General features: G+C 36.4%; 1 protein-coding gene across 2 annotated transcripts in view; it reads left to right on the top strand.

Moving 5' to 3' along the window:
• The window catches only part of fam189a1 (family with sequence similarity 189 member A1), a 108,020-nt gene that overhangs the window by 92,331 nt on the left and 2,190 nt on the right, over window positions 1-13,499 (top strand). Inside the window, exons 5-9 of one of the 2 annotated variants that reach the window (XM_016571706.1) lie at window positions 5,071-5,178; window positions 8,868-9,028; window positions 9,759-9,918; window positions 11,428-11,506; window positions 12,523-13,182. In XM_016571706.1, the coding sequence (XP_016427192.1) occupies window positions 5,071-5,178; window positions 8,868-9,028; window positions 9,759-9,918; window positions 11,428-11,506; window positions 12,523-13,182 (1,168 nt within the window). The remainder of the gene's footprint in view (window positions 1-5,070; window positions 5,179-8,867; window positions 9,029-9,758; window positions 9,919-11,427; window positions 11,507-12,522; window positions 13,183-13,499) is intronic. The other variant, XM_016571707.1, reaches the window with a different exon arrangement.

Here is a 13,499-nt window from a genome sequence, read left to right on the forward strand (position 1 = left end):
AAAATCTCTAATCTTATGTAATTAACCAGATTAAAAACTCCCATTTTCGATAAAAAGTCTTTAAGAATAAATCAAATGGTAGTGTCACTAGAGACAACAGTGTAGTACCCTTCAACTGTATTCCTTAAAAGAAGAAGCTTATGTACACAGCATCTTCTTAGTGACAGTACTGTACATTACCGTTCAAAAGGTTGGGGTAAGTAAGAATTTTTTTTTTTTTTTAAAGAAGTCTCTTATGCATATCAGGGCTGCATTTATTTGCTAAGAATATGGTTAAAAATGTGAAATATTATTACAGTTTTAATAACTGTTTTCTATTTTAATATATTTCAAAATGTAATTTATTCCTGTGATGGGAAAGCAGAATTTTCAGCAGTAATTACTTCAGTCTACAGAGTCACGTGATCCTTCAGAAATCATTCTAATATGCTAATTTGGTGCTCAAGGAACATTTCTTATTAACATCAATGTTGAAAACAATTGTGCTGATTAATATTCAGGATTCAGGATAACTTTATGAATAGAAAATTCCAAAGAACAGAATTTATTATTTTGTAACATTATTCATGTCTTTACTGTCACAATTGATCAGTTTAATAAAATAAAATCTTTTCTGTCTGACTCCAAGTGTTTGAACGGTAGTGTACGCTGTATATTATTAAGGATTGTGTATACACAGTCTGAGTAAGAGAGAGTAGAAATTGAATGGATTGCACTGTGGAGTAATAAGAGATTTGAGTATGGAGTGCTGTAATTCGTGTTTATAGTAAAAATCTGCAGGTTCAGACCCAGGTAAGGCTGATGTAGAACTACAAGAGATCTTGAGACCTCAGTCTTCTCTGGCACCATTATACCTGTAGGCAAGCACTTAACCCCAAGTGACTCCAAGGGTATGGTCCCTGCAGGAATGGCATTGTAAGTCACCTTAGACAAAAAGTACCTGCTGTATGATGAGTAAGTTTTCAGTGTTATGAATATTGTAGTGTTCCTTTAGTAAATTAACATGGGTCGCTTTGCAATCCTACATTTTTTGATGCTATGCTTATTTCTGGGATTGTGTTATTCTTCTAGTATATACAGAGACATTTGAATGGTTTTGATTTGTACTCTTGATCTGCTATTTGGCTTTAAATGTTGTTTTTGAGCACCAAGAATTTTCACATTATATTTTTGAGGAATACATTTGTAAAATATCGCACTTATAGCCTGGAGACGTTTTTTTTTTTTGGCTCCGCTCCCATGCACATTTGCTGGGTTCCTCCAGGGATTTCTCCATTTTCAAACACTTTTTCGTTTGAATTTTAGAGAGTATTTGAACCATTTAGCAGAGCAAGAATTACACGCTATTCCCGAAAACGTCTGCCTTATTGGACACGTCTCTTCATGTTGCACTGTGGGTCTCTTCTCTAATATGCAGATGAGACTCAGTCATCATTAGTTATGCATCTTCAATTAGCGCTCGCCGCTGGTTCCCTTTCCAGTGTCTAAGCAATTCACTCATGCTAGCCATGATCTCAGCGCATTTGGCAGCTTTTGAAACGGGTTGTGTTAAAGTGAGGCTTCCACAAATTTACTTGTACAAAGCAATTGCCACTCTTTATGAAATCAAGACAAACACTTGCTTGTAAATGCTTGCTTATAAATGCTTCTTTACATGTTTTCATCATTTCAAACTTAGAAAAACACACAGTAAAATCTTCTTTCTCTGTACAGACTTTGTATTTGTGAGTCTTTGTGTGTTTGTGACATTATAAATGTAATGTCTCAGTTCAGATGATTTGTATTTTATTAAGTGTGCTGATTAATTCTACAGTGTAAATTACAGTGAAACTATCTTTACCTTGCTGAGAATGAAAATAGCTGGTTACACACCATTTCTGAATTGAAAGTAAAAAGAGATTTATATCAGCGTTATTTTAGTATCATTTAAATACTATTATAACATTTAAATTAATTATATTAATAGTTTCAATTTAGCATTAATAATTTTGTTGTGCTTTTGTCATTTTTATTATGTTGTTGTTGTTGTTTTTAATATAATATTTCTTTTGTCATTTTTATTATTTTGTTGTTGTTGTTTTTTAATATTTCTATTAAGCCTTATTTTTGTTTTACATTTAATTTGAGTTATTTTAGTTCTTCAACTGAAACGTATTTATTTCAGTTAGTTGCCAAGGAACATTTTTTTTTTGTTTAAGTTAGTTTTTCATCTAATATTTATATTTTGTTTTATTGTATCTTTATTTCAATTACTGAAAACCATTTTTAATAGTTTTAGTTTTAATCAACAATAACAACAGTGGACTATATAAATGAATTCCCTCAGCCAGCCTCACACATTGCCGAAATATAAAAGATTCACAAACAAAAAGAGAGGCAAACCCTTAATATTTGACTGTTGATGATTTACAGGTGCATCTCAATAAATTAGAATGTCGTGGAAAAGTTCATTTATTTCGGTAGCACTTACTCAGATGGAGTTATGAAGCATCAATAAGATTTACATTTTAATGCTCTTATTGATGTCTGAAGGTTTTATGTCTTTTCATGGCCAGTCAGGTCAACTGAGATGCCTATAAAGACCATAGCCATAAGTAATGTTATGACTCATTGGCATATCATACCATGTGGCTCCCTCATCGTAAGGGCCATTATATCCCACTGGTGTATGTCATAATGACACACTCGTTTTCCTTCAGGACTCATTTGAGGTATAATACCTTAAGGCATTTGTCAGTGACATGTCAGTACTATCATGTCAGTTTGCAGTCCAGCAACCACTCAGATAACTGGTTTAGACCCTCATCAACATTAAGTGAATGCAAGAAATGGTTCCATGTCCCATCAACTTTAAGAACTGAATGAATGTATTATCAGAATGAAGGTGGTAAGGTACAGGCATGCACTTTCATCACAGTTTTTTTGTTCTGCTTGTCGTCAGGGAGACAAGTGTTAGCACTGCTGGCTCAAAATGAGAAGAGCGGGTGTTTCTCAGTGGAGCTGACCTAGTACCTCTGTTAGATTTACTGGAACACAACCCCATGGGCTAGTTCTGCATCCTATAGATTTAGTCCAGTCATAACATTAGATGTTGTCTAGGAGGTGCATAGGCATTGTCTTGATCTGTTTGATCGCCACATTTCACCACTACTGTTGAATCTACAGCACAACAACAGAAATCATATTTTACCCAGTGTGAGTTTAATGTCTGAATAAAATAAAGGCTAAAAAACACATCTCTCTGTTAAGAAGAACTCGCAAGCTGCATACAAAAACAAATGTACGGGCATAACAAGTGTAGTTCAATTGATGAGCAAATGCCTCTTCTTTTAATGAATTGTTCAAAATGACTTTGAATAAGTCTGATTAATCTTTCACTTAATATACTCACTGAATCAGTCAGAGTAATTACTGAATCAACATCTGCACTTACTGAACTGCAAGTTATCATTACTTTATCATAAGTGATGTCTGTTTTGAAATGAAGCAAGTTTTGTGTACTGGTGTAGTGTGTCATTAAACATTGTTTTTAAAATGAATAATATATTGATATATAATTTAAAACATTTTAAAAATGGATATAAAATTGTAAAATTAAACCAAAAAACAAAATGCATTAGAGTGAGTCTCTTCTTTCCAGAGCTTCTTTGTGTGCATTTGTATAAACACATCCTCTGCCCCCAAAGAGCGGGTCTTGGCCTTTTCTGGGAGTTAGATGATTGTACAGTCATGTAGAAGTGGTTAGGCCTGTCCGGTCCTCTTAGGATGGGCTCCTTTCACCTAAAGGGCTTGTGCACATTTAAGAATTCAGCATTTTCCTTGAGGACATCACTGGGTCACATACACTCCGTCTTGTCACAACGAGAGATCAGACAGGGCTCGGATAGCAGGTGTGTGTGATGGGCTGTCGTATATACTGAATGTAAGTAACATTTTTATGGAGGCAGATCTACCACCCAGCTCAGTCTGGTAGAATTTCGAACAGTGCCAGTGACTTCCTTTGGTTTTTCTTTCAGTGATCTCTTTCTTCTAATGACTCACTATTTACACTGGATACATGCTGAATTCTGAAATTGTAAATTCTGTCTTTGCCTTCCTCATTTGCTCCTGCTTAGGTTAATGTGTTATGCTATATGGTATATGTTATGGTTTGATATTCTTAAAATCCCAAGATTCATTTACTTTTACTCTATACCTGTGTTTTCTTGCAATACTTCTTGCAATTCCTCGTGGACTGCACACAGTACCGAATCACAAGTAGTGAAGTCTGATTCATGAACAAATTACTTTTATTTTATTTTCAGTATATATTATATATGGGTAGATGTATACATGTTGTATTTCGTGGGAGTTTATAAGTAAAGTTTTCTTAAGGTTATATACATTTTTATTACATTTTCACACATTCTTATCGATCTAAAACCTTCGTTTTAGTTGTGTTTATTACATATCTTATATTAATGGCAGTTGAACTGCATAGTTTGGGCATTGTTCATTTTTAAAATTAATAAGTTTTTACCAAATTAGAAAGTTCCTGTAAAATTTACATCAAAAGCATTGAAACAATAGACAATGTAAATGAAATATACTGAATGGAATCAGATCAACTGAATCAGGATCTAATCAAACTGAATCAGAATGTGGGAATGGAATCTAATAGACTTAGTCGTTGAATGGGAATGGATTTTTAAGGCTGCACACGGAATTTCCACATTGCAACTTTTAGTTCGGCTTTTTTGTGCTTTTGCAGAACGATAATGCCATGCAAAAGTCCCACTTTGGTGACACCATTATCCCTTTTAAACCATTATGTCATAGCCACTCTCTCTCTTCCACACATTTGTTCGTTCCTATCTGCCGTTTTACCGCGGCTTTCTCATTCTGACAAACAGAACAATAAATGTTCATGCCAGGCTGAGGTTTTTGCAGCAAAACAATTGCCACTCTCGTTTATTTTCTGTCTTTCTCTCACTCTCCTTCTGTCCCTCTGTGTCTCTTGCTCTTTGATTCACACCTTCTTGTCCTCTCTCTTCTTATCCCTGTCTCTCCATTTCTCTCTCTGTCTCCCAGGAGCTGCTTTTCAGTGTGTGTGCACTGAATGTTATCTCCACCATTGTGTGTGCTCTGGCCACGGCTGTGTGCTGTATGCAAATGGTTTCTACTGATTTACTACAGATGGTAAGTGTGATCCATACCGCAATGTGTGTGCATCTTTCTGAGTGTGTTAATGCACATTACATTTTCCCATTACATCATGGAGAAAATATCAGACAATCAAGACAAGTGAAAATGTAAAAGTTTAATTAGCGAAATGCCAGAAAAATTGTCTATAATATATACACATAACCATCGACAGAATAGGCAGTTTAATCAGATTTCATTAGTGCATCTTATATTGACCTAAAAAATGTTTTTCAATAAGTACAATTCAGAGCAATATGAACAAATCATGAAATATATCCTGTGACTTAGTCTTAAGACACTTTCCCAAGAGTAACCTGATTTCCTTTTGGATCAAAGAAATAATCAAGTCTAGAAACAAATGCTGATTTTTTGGATCTTCCTATCCTTTTTTTTTTTTTTGGCTCTCCAGCAGGGGTCATAACAGAGTGGTCTTGGACTTTGTAAAATTAGTTGGCTTTATTTAAAGTAAGGAAACCCATTGCTTTCATAAAATGACAGTAAATAAGCTTAACTCTTAATTGAAAAATATTTGTCGGGGTATATCTGAATGTACAAAGACTTCAGTTCCAAGTTATTTGAATGTACATTTTCACTAGTTTACAGGATAGTTCACCTAAAAATGAAAATTTTCTGACCCTCATGTCATTCCAAACCTGTATGAATTTCTTTTTGCTGCAGAACACAAAACAAGATATTTTGAAGAATGTTGCCAGCCAGACAGTTTCGGTTCCCATTGACTTCCATTGTACTTTTATCCATATAATGGAAGTCATGGAAACAAAACTGTTAGGCTACCAACATTCTTCAAAATATCTTGTTTTGTGTTCCACAGGCGAAAGAATGTCATACAGGATTGGAACAACATGCGGGTGAGTAAGTGATGACAAAAATTATTTATTTAATATTTACATATTTGGGTGGCCTTTAAAGGCAGAGTAAGTGATTTCTGGTAGCCAATGTTGATATTTGAAATCACCAAAACAAACAGGCCCTACCCCAAAAGGGTCTTGCCTCTATTCTGATAGCTCCGCTTATTGCTGACTGGCTACAAGTTTGTTTTGCGATTCGGCCCGAATCAGTTTTCTAAAGTGTTTTTGAAAAATCACATACCCTGCCTTTAATTATACTTAAATTTTTTCATTTGTAGGACAATGATTGTTTACTCTTCCTTATGTTATGGGTTTCCTCACTAAGTAATTCAATTAAAGTTTTATAAAATTTTTCATTGTTCTGATACCTAATGTATCAACCTGGATATGACATCACACAAAATTCAAGGTTTATGGTTACCATTGCAGGCACATTTGTCACGCATGATTAATTTATTACATTTATTTTGCATCCAAAGAGTTGTATTCAGCTCTTCTCTTATGCAGAATAAAACAGGTTTCTCAAAGCCACTGATGCTATGACAAGAGTCTTCATCTCATTTGGTTGTACTTCAAGCAGATTTGTCAGAAGTACTATTAATTTCTTAAGTGTAAGATTACATGAGGATGAGACCACAGACGTTACAATGCTCAGTGGGAGAGAACCGTGGATCTGTCATCGCTCCCTTTTAGTGGATCTGTCTTTTTCAGCCAGCCTGTTTTATGTGAGAGAAAATAAACTTGTGGGACATAAAGTTTTAACATTCTTTAAGAGTGGGCTTTGTGTGGTTTATGGGTGCTGCAGTAAATTGCACAGCCTCATGGATGGCTGCAGCAGAGGCATGGGCACAGGGAAATGAATTGAGATGAGTTATATTAGCATGGCTGCGGCTCTGTGAATCGCTGGAGCAGTTGTGGGATTAGTTTGGACTCGGGGCACAGAGTGGCAAAGCGAGAAATCATTGCTGTTACCAGCTGCACAGTCCATGCACAAAGACAACAGAGGCCCGAGGGCAGGGATGAGGTGAAGCACTGCATGGAGCTTTTCCCTTTGCAACTGTATTAAGTGATTTCACCACAACCTGTTCATTTGTATCTTTATACTCTCTGTATATATTGTTATTTTGAATCATGATTTTGGCTTTGTGATGTAATGCCTTTATGTTGCTAGCTGTACTTATCAGTCATTTACGGTCATTGCCTTTCTTAATGATCTTTAAGGATCAGATTGATCTATTCAAGGATGATTTCAGTGCCTTCTGATTGATGAGCCTTCACGTATTCTAAGAAGTCATCAACAGGAAAGTGCATTGTCATCATAAAAACGTTCTGAACCTATCATTGAACTTGCAAGAATGGCACAAAATGAGTTACTCTATCCATCTGAACTTTTCACCGGCTGATTCATGGATAGAACTTTAAAAGCTATTTTAGAGGGATAGTTCACCCATAAAGGAAAATGCTGTCATCATTTACTCACACTCATGTCGTCCCAAATTGTAAGATTTTTTTCTTCTTCTGTGGAACATAAAGATATTTTGAGAAATGCCTTTTTTGTTCATACAGTGGAAGTGAATGATCACATTCTTCAAAATATCTTTTGTGTTCTGAAAGGGAGAGTAAATGATGACATAATTTTCATTTGTGGGTAAACTATCCCTTTAACCATTCACACAATGATATCTCATGAAAATCACCATGGATGACAACCTTTGACCCTTCCTCATCATTCTATATGGCTCTTTTCTTAATGCCATATGTTTTTCTATTTCTTATATTATAACCTAAATTCTACATGGCTGATGAAAATGATTATGACCACTATGTAACTCTCTCAATACATCAAAAATAGAAGGAAAAAGAAGATTTGGAATGATTATATTCTTTGCTTTGAAGTAAAATCCTTCTTTAAATTTAATAATTCATGCATCAGAGGGTTAAATTGCATAAAATGAAACTCTTTAGCCAAAGGGTCTCAGCAGGGTGAGAAAGGGCCCTAACTATCCTCTCTGTTCTCATATCCTTGCAAAATATCCAGACCTACTTATGTCTTTTTTTTATTTTTTATATATATTATAACCCAACTGACATCCTACTTTTAGTCTTCATTGTTTTGGACACAGTGGTTTTCATAGTTTGCCTTATTTGAACATAATGACAATTATCTGACTTCAAAGAACAGTATAATACGGTGAATGTTTCATTAGAGGGTCATCAAATAGCCTACAATACCATTCAAATGTTTGGGGTCAGTAGGGTTTTTTTTTATTAGTAATACTTTAGCAAGGACACATTTAATTGATCAAGAGTAACAGTAAAAAACAATCTTTTTCAAATAAATGCTGTTCTTTTGAACTTTCTATTCATTAAAGAATCCTGAAAAAATGTGATCCTGTCCTGAAAATCACAGATTGCACAAAAAAATATTAAGTAACACAACTGTTCTCAACATTGATAATAATAAGAAATATTTCTTGAACGCCAAATCAGCAAATTAGAATTATTTCTAAAGGATCATGTGACAGTGAAGACTGGAGTAATGGCTACTAAAAATCAGCTTGGCATCACATGAATCAATTACATTTTAAAATATATTAAAATAGAATACAGTTATTTAAAATTATAATATTTCATAATATTACTGTATTTACTGTATTTTTGATTGAATAAAATGCATCTTGGTGAGTATAAGAGACTTCTTTCAAAAATAAATTAATAAAATAAAATAAACAAGTCTTACTGACCCTACACTTTTGAACAGTTGTGTATGTTCTATTTTTTTTTTAAACTCACTTTTTTAATCTTTTTCATCAGTTCATGCCACACAGGGCACGTGCCTTGAGCGCGGACTGTATGACCCCTCATGGTACCATCTTACACCAGACGCTGGATTTTGACGAGTTCATCCCACCCATCCCCCCTCCTCCCTACTACCCCCCAGAGTACACCTGCACACCTGTGATGGAGGGCCAGAGGTAAACCCGCACATACAGACACACAGCTCACGTCCCAGCTGACAGGAAATGACATAATATTTGCGCATTATCTGAGAAACGGTTTGATCCCAGATTGCTTGGCTGCAAATCCTGTGCTCTGAGAAAGAGGTTTGTGCATTTGTGAATAGATTGATTCACAGAGATTTGTGAAATTGCCCCATGGAATGATTATGAAAAACATCCATTCTTTTTTTTTTTTTTAAATTGGACCTATCCACAATCATGTTGTGTAAGTGCAGGTCTTAATGCAAACTGCTCTGAGAATCCATATTATGGAACATGTCCATGGCCTGGTGTAAATCCACAATTGATTTCTCTGTCTCGCACTGTGAGACACTCTACCCACCATCCCGTCATAAAAAACGTGCTGATGAGGCTGTTTAGCCCGCGGCCACACTAATGTGTCAACAAAGCAGTAAATACATTGAGAGCAGAGCAGCCCAACAAGAATGCTTCAAAGCACAATCAGTGTCAGGATGTGGTAATACACAAGAAACAACTGAAAAAAAAACACAGATTCCTCCCCTCCTATATGACAGAGGGAGTCTGGTTAATTAAAAGAATGGGATATATAACTCGCTGTGATAAAGAGGAAATGGTTTCATTTTCCACTGTTCCTAAATCATCCCCACCAATATAATACAGCCAAATGTGTTGAAACATTGATTCAGTGTTGTAATCATGTTTTACTATCATCTCTCTCCATTAGAGGGTTGCATCTGGACTTTCCACATTCTCCCTTCAGTGCTATTTATGGGGTGCCTATAAACAGCCCCGGGGCTCTATATCCATCTGAGTTGCCACCACCCTATGAATCTGTCGTGGGACAGACACCTGCCAGCCAGGTGACACCTTTTCTACATACTACTGTAATATTGCATGATGATTTGGCTATGTAGTGTCTAGTATTAAGTTGCATGACTATTTGTTTTAATTTAACACAATATCAGATGATTTTTTTTGAAATGCCTAAAGTGAGCATGTTTCAGGAAAAGAAAGAGTCATTTTGGGTGGCTACAATTTTGATGTTCAATTTTGAGTCATTTAACAAGAGACACACCACATAGCCCCCAAAATAATCCAAATGAATTTAAATTCAGAAATTAAAACATGCCCATCATGAATGAGGTGTATTTGAGTCTTTGTATGTGTATGCATTTGATGTATTTTTGAATAGATGAGCATCACATCATTGATCCTTTTCCTGTTTTATTATAGTTCCTGGTTTCTTATAGATCGTACTAGTTTGCAGGTATTTCAGTCTTAAAGTAATGCAGACTCTATGTTTTAGCTTAACACCAATTCAGCAATATTCCTCCTCTTCAGTTACACTCATTTGTCTGTGTAAAGCTCGACAGTCAAAAGGTCCTTCGGTGCACTTGAGGGGCTGAAAGAAATTAATACAAGTGCCTTTGTATAATGGATTATAATTTTCTCTGGAACACATCAGCAATATAGGCAGGATTTCATTCCATTTAAAAGAATTGGGCTTTCTTACAGTGAGAGCAGGGCCTGTTTTTGAACAATGATTTTCCATCAAATTTCTCTTCTTCACCCGATGAAAGGGAACAAGAGTTCTCCTCTCTGCAAAGAGATGCACAAAGAACCACCCAAACCTTTCAAATCCAGCGACTGAGCCCGTGATTATGTTTTGTGTGTTTTGAAGTTTTGTTTGCTACCTAAAAGAGTCTGTGATTAAAAAGGGATAAAATACCAAGAGGTTTCCTTGATTTTAGACCTTTCTCATGTGAAGCTATTGATAACCATCTGCGAACAAAGCACCAGGGGCATTTCAATCAGTGGAGCCATTTCTTACCTGAACAAGCCTGAGAAGCTTTGAAAACAGCAATACTAGCAAGAGACAGGAAGACATATTTTTAAATTGATATAGTCAGCTTTATTTATAGCTACTGATTGTAACCTGCAGCTTATTTTCCACATTTTTATAAAGTCCCTCTGTGCTGTGAAATAAGCTCTCTCTATATAGGATGAATACTCTGTAGGTTATGTGTTTTGGATCAATCATGTTATAAAGATTTTTTTTTTTTTATGGAAACCACACAGTGAGCAGTCATAATAATGCAGACGTTTGGAGCGCAAATGTGATCTTAGAGAGCCCCCTGCAGGTCACAAGATGGCACAGTTGTTTTAAAGCACTGTGTGATGCCAGATGTCAGACTGCAGCAGACTCCTCAGTGCCAGATGTTCTGATGTCTGATTCTCCGCCTTTTGCAGTTGCTTGTTATCATCCTCAGGTGTAAGACCGTTTTCGATCACCATCCTCTCCGGAAGGTTACACTCAAAAGCCTTTGAGTTCTAAACACGTTATTGATCGGCTTGTTAGAAATGTAATTAAAATGTTTTTTTCTCCCATCCAGATCACCACCAGTCTTGAGCAACAGGTCACAGAGTCCAGTCTGTGTGAAAGGAACACCACAGCTGGCCTTAGCACTCAGGGTGAGGATGCTGCAAGCATATTTATTAACAAACACAAAGTCAGAAGTCTTCGCTTTCTTTGGTGTATATATGTGGGCTGTTTAGTGTGAAAGACTTTTTCTAATCTTACATTCCTTCCACATTAGCATAATGCATCTGTAATGTTTGATGGAATAATAGTTCTCAATTTGCTTTGCTTCAGGACCTAGATTTTGCTTTGGAAAAACATTTTACTCAAGGACCCATATTACCCTTCTAAAGTTTGGGGTCAGTAAGATGTTTCTTTAAAAGAAGTATCTTATGCCCACCAAGACATTTGAAAAAACATAATATTACAATTTATTATTACAATTTAAATTAAGTTTTCTATTGTAATATACTGTATTTTAAAATGTAATTTATTCCTGTGATGGCAAAGCTGAATTTTCAGCAGCCATTACTCCAGTCTTCAGCGTCAGACTTAAGGTACGGTCACATTTGCCAGTGCTTGGTGAAATTTTGTGAGTGAAATCCAGTCATTCTAGTAGGAATCTGCATGATCAGCATGTTTCACATGAGGGCAAAAAAGTAAATCACACAGATTTTGCTCAAGTTGGTCACTGACCAACAGAAAGTTGCTTGGTTTGAAACGGACTTCTGTGTGAGCTGTGCTTTATACTTATCTATTGAATAATGCAAACGGTATTGACTAATGTGACCACATCTTTGGACTGACTAGGAAAACTGACAATTTTGTAAATGTACAAACTGCAACACAAGCAAACACAAGATTCACAAGCCTAAAAAATGAATTCCTATTTAAATTCAATGAATATTCCACAATATTACTGTATTTTTGATCAAATAAATGCATCTTTGGTGAGCATAGGAAGCTTCTTTCAAAAGCATTAAAAATCTGACGAACCTTAAACTTTTGAGCGGTACTGTGGTTGTATACAAATTATATACATTATATTATACAAGTACAGACACTCATTTAACAGCCTTCAGTCATTGTCTGTATGTATATAACGATAATATGGTCTCTGTTCCCTTAGCCTCTGTTGATAGTGCTTCCCTTATGGTGTCTGAGACTGCAGACATCCCTGATCACAGCTGTTCCTCAGAAGACATGTGTTCTCTAGAAGTACAAGACTCCGATTCCTCTCCTTATGGCACTTTGCGCATTGTACCTACTGACGGTAGCTGCACAAGTCTGGATCACAGCACCCACTCTTCCCTGAGACGGCAGACCCCTGCTCGACTGGACCACAGCGAGTCTTCTGTCACGCAGGATTCGAAGCTCCACTTTTCCCAGTCGTCTCCCGATGCTGTTAACGTGCCTGAGAAGGAGGAGATTACAGGCGTTAAACCCATGTCTTGCACACAGCACAGAGAACGAACCAATAAGAAGCTTACCCTACTTTTCCCTCCAAGCACACCATCACAATGTGCTTCCAACTCAGCAGTGACCTCCACTGCCGCCGCAGCTTCTGCTCTGACCCCCTCACCCACCGCTCAACTGCGGGGAACCCGGCTGTGCTTCAGCGTCTGGTCCCCATCATCTTCTTCCTCACAGCCCCATGCTACCTCTGCCCTCAGCAACTCCAGTCAACGTGAGCGGCCCCACACACTCCGAGCCACCAAAGGGTATCGGAAGCTGGCGAGGATTGTGCGTTCCACTAGTGAACCCATATCCTGTACTTCCATATCTAGAAGTACGTGAGTTCTTTTTCTCGCTGTGGATCTATAGGGTTTTTCACACTGAACTGTTAACCATTCATTCATTCTAAACCTTAGCTTAACAGAATCCTAGCTTAGCTTTTTTCATGTTTCACACTGTACATTTGTAAAAACCCAAGCTAATGCTCTTATTTGCAGGGTCAATATTATTGATTGGACAAATACAATACATGACCTGTTTAAATAGCAGTTTGTCTCACTCTTGCGCATCAGTTGGGCTTATATGGATTTATTAAATTGATCAAAAGTGAAAGACATTTATATTACAAAATATTTCTATTTGAAATAAATG

This window comes from Sinocyclocheilus rhinocerous, unplaced genomic scaffold, assembly GCF_001515625.1.
Source record: "Sinocyclocheilus rhinocerous isolate Xijiao unplaced genomic scaffold, SAMN03320098_v1.1 scaffold591, whole genome shotgun sequence".
NCBI lineage: Eukaryota > Metazoa > Chordata > Actinopteri > Cypriniformes > Cyprinidae > Sinocyclocheilus > Sinocyclocheilus rhinocerous.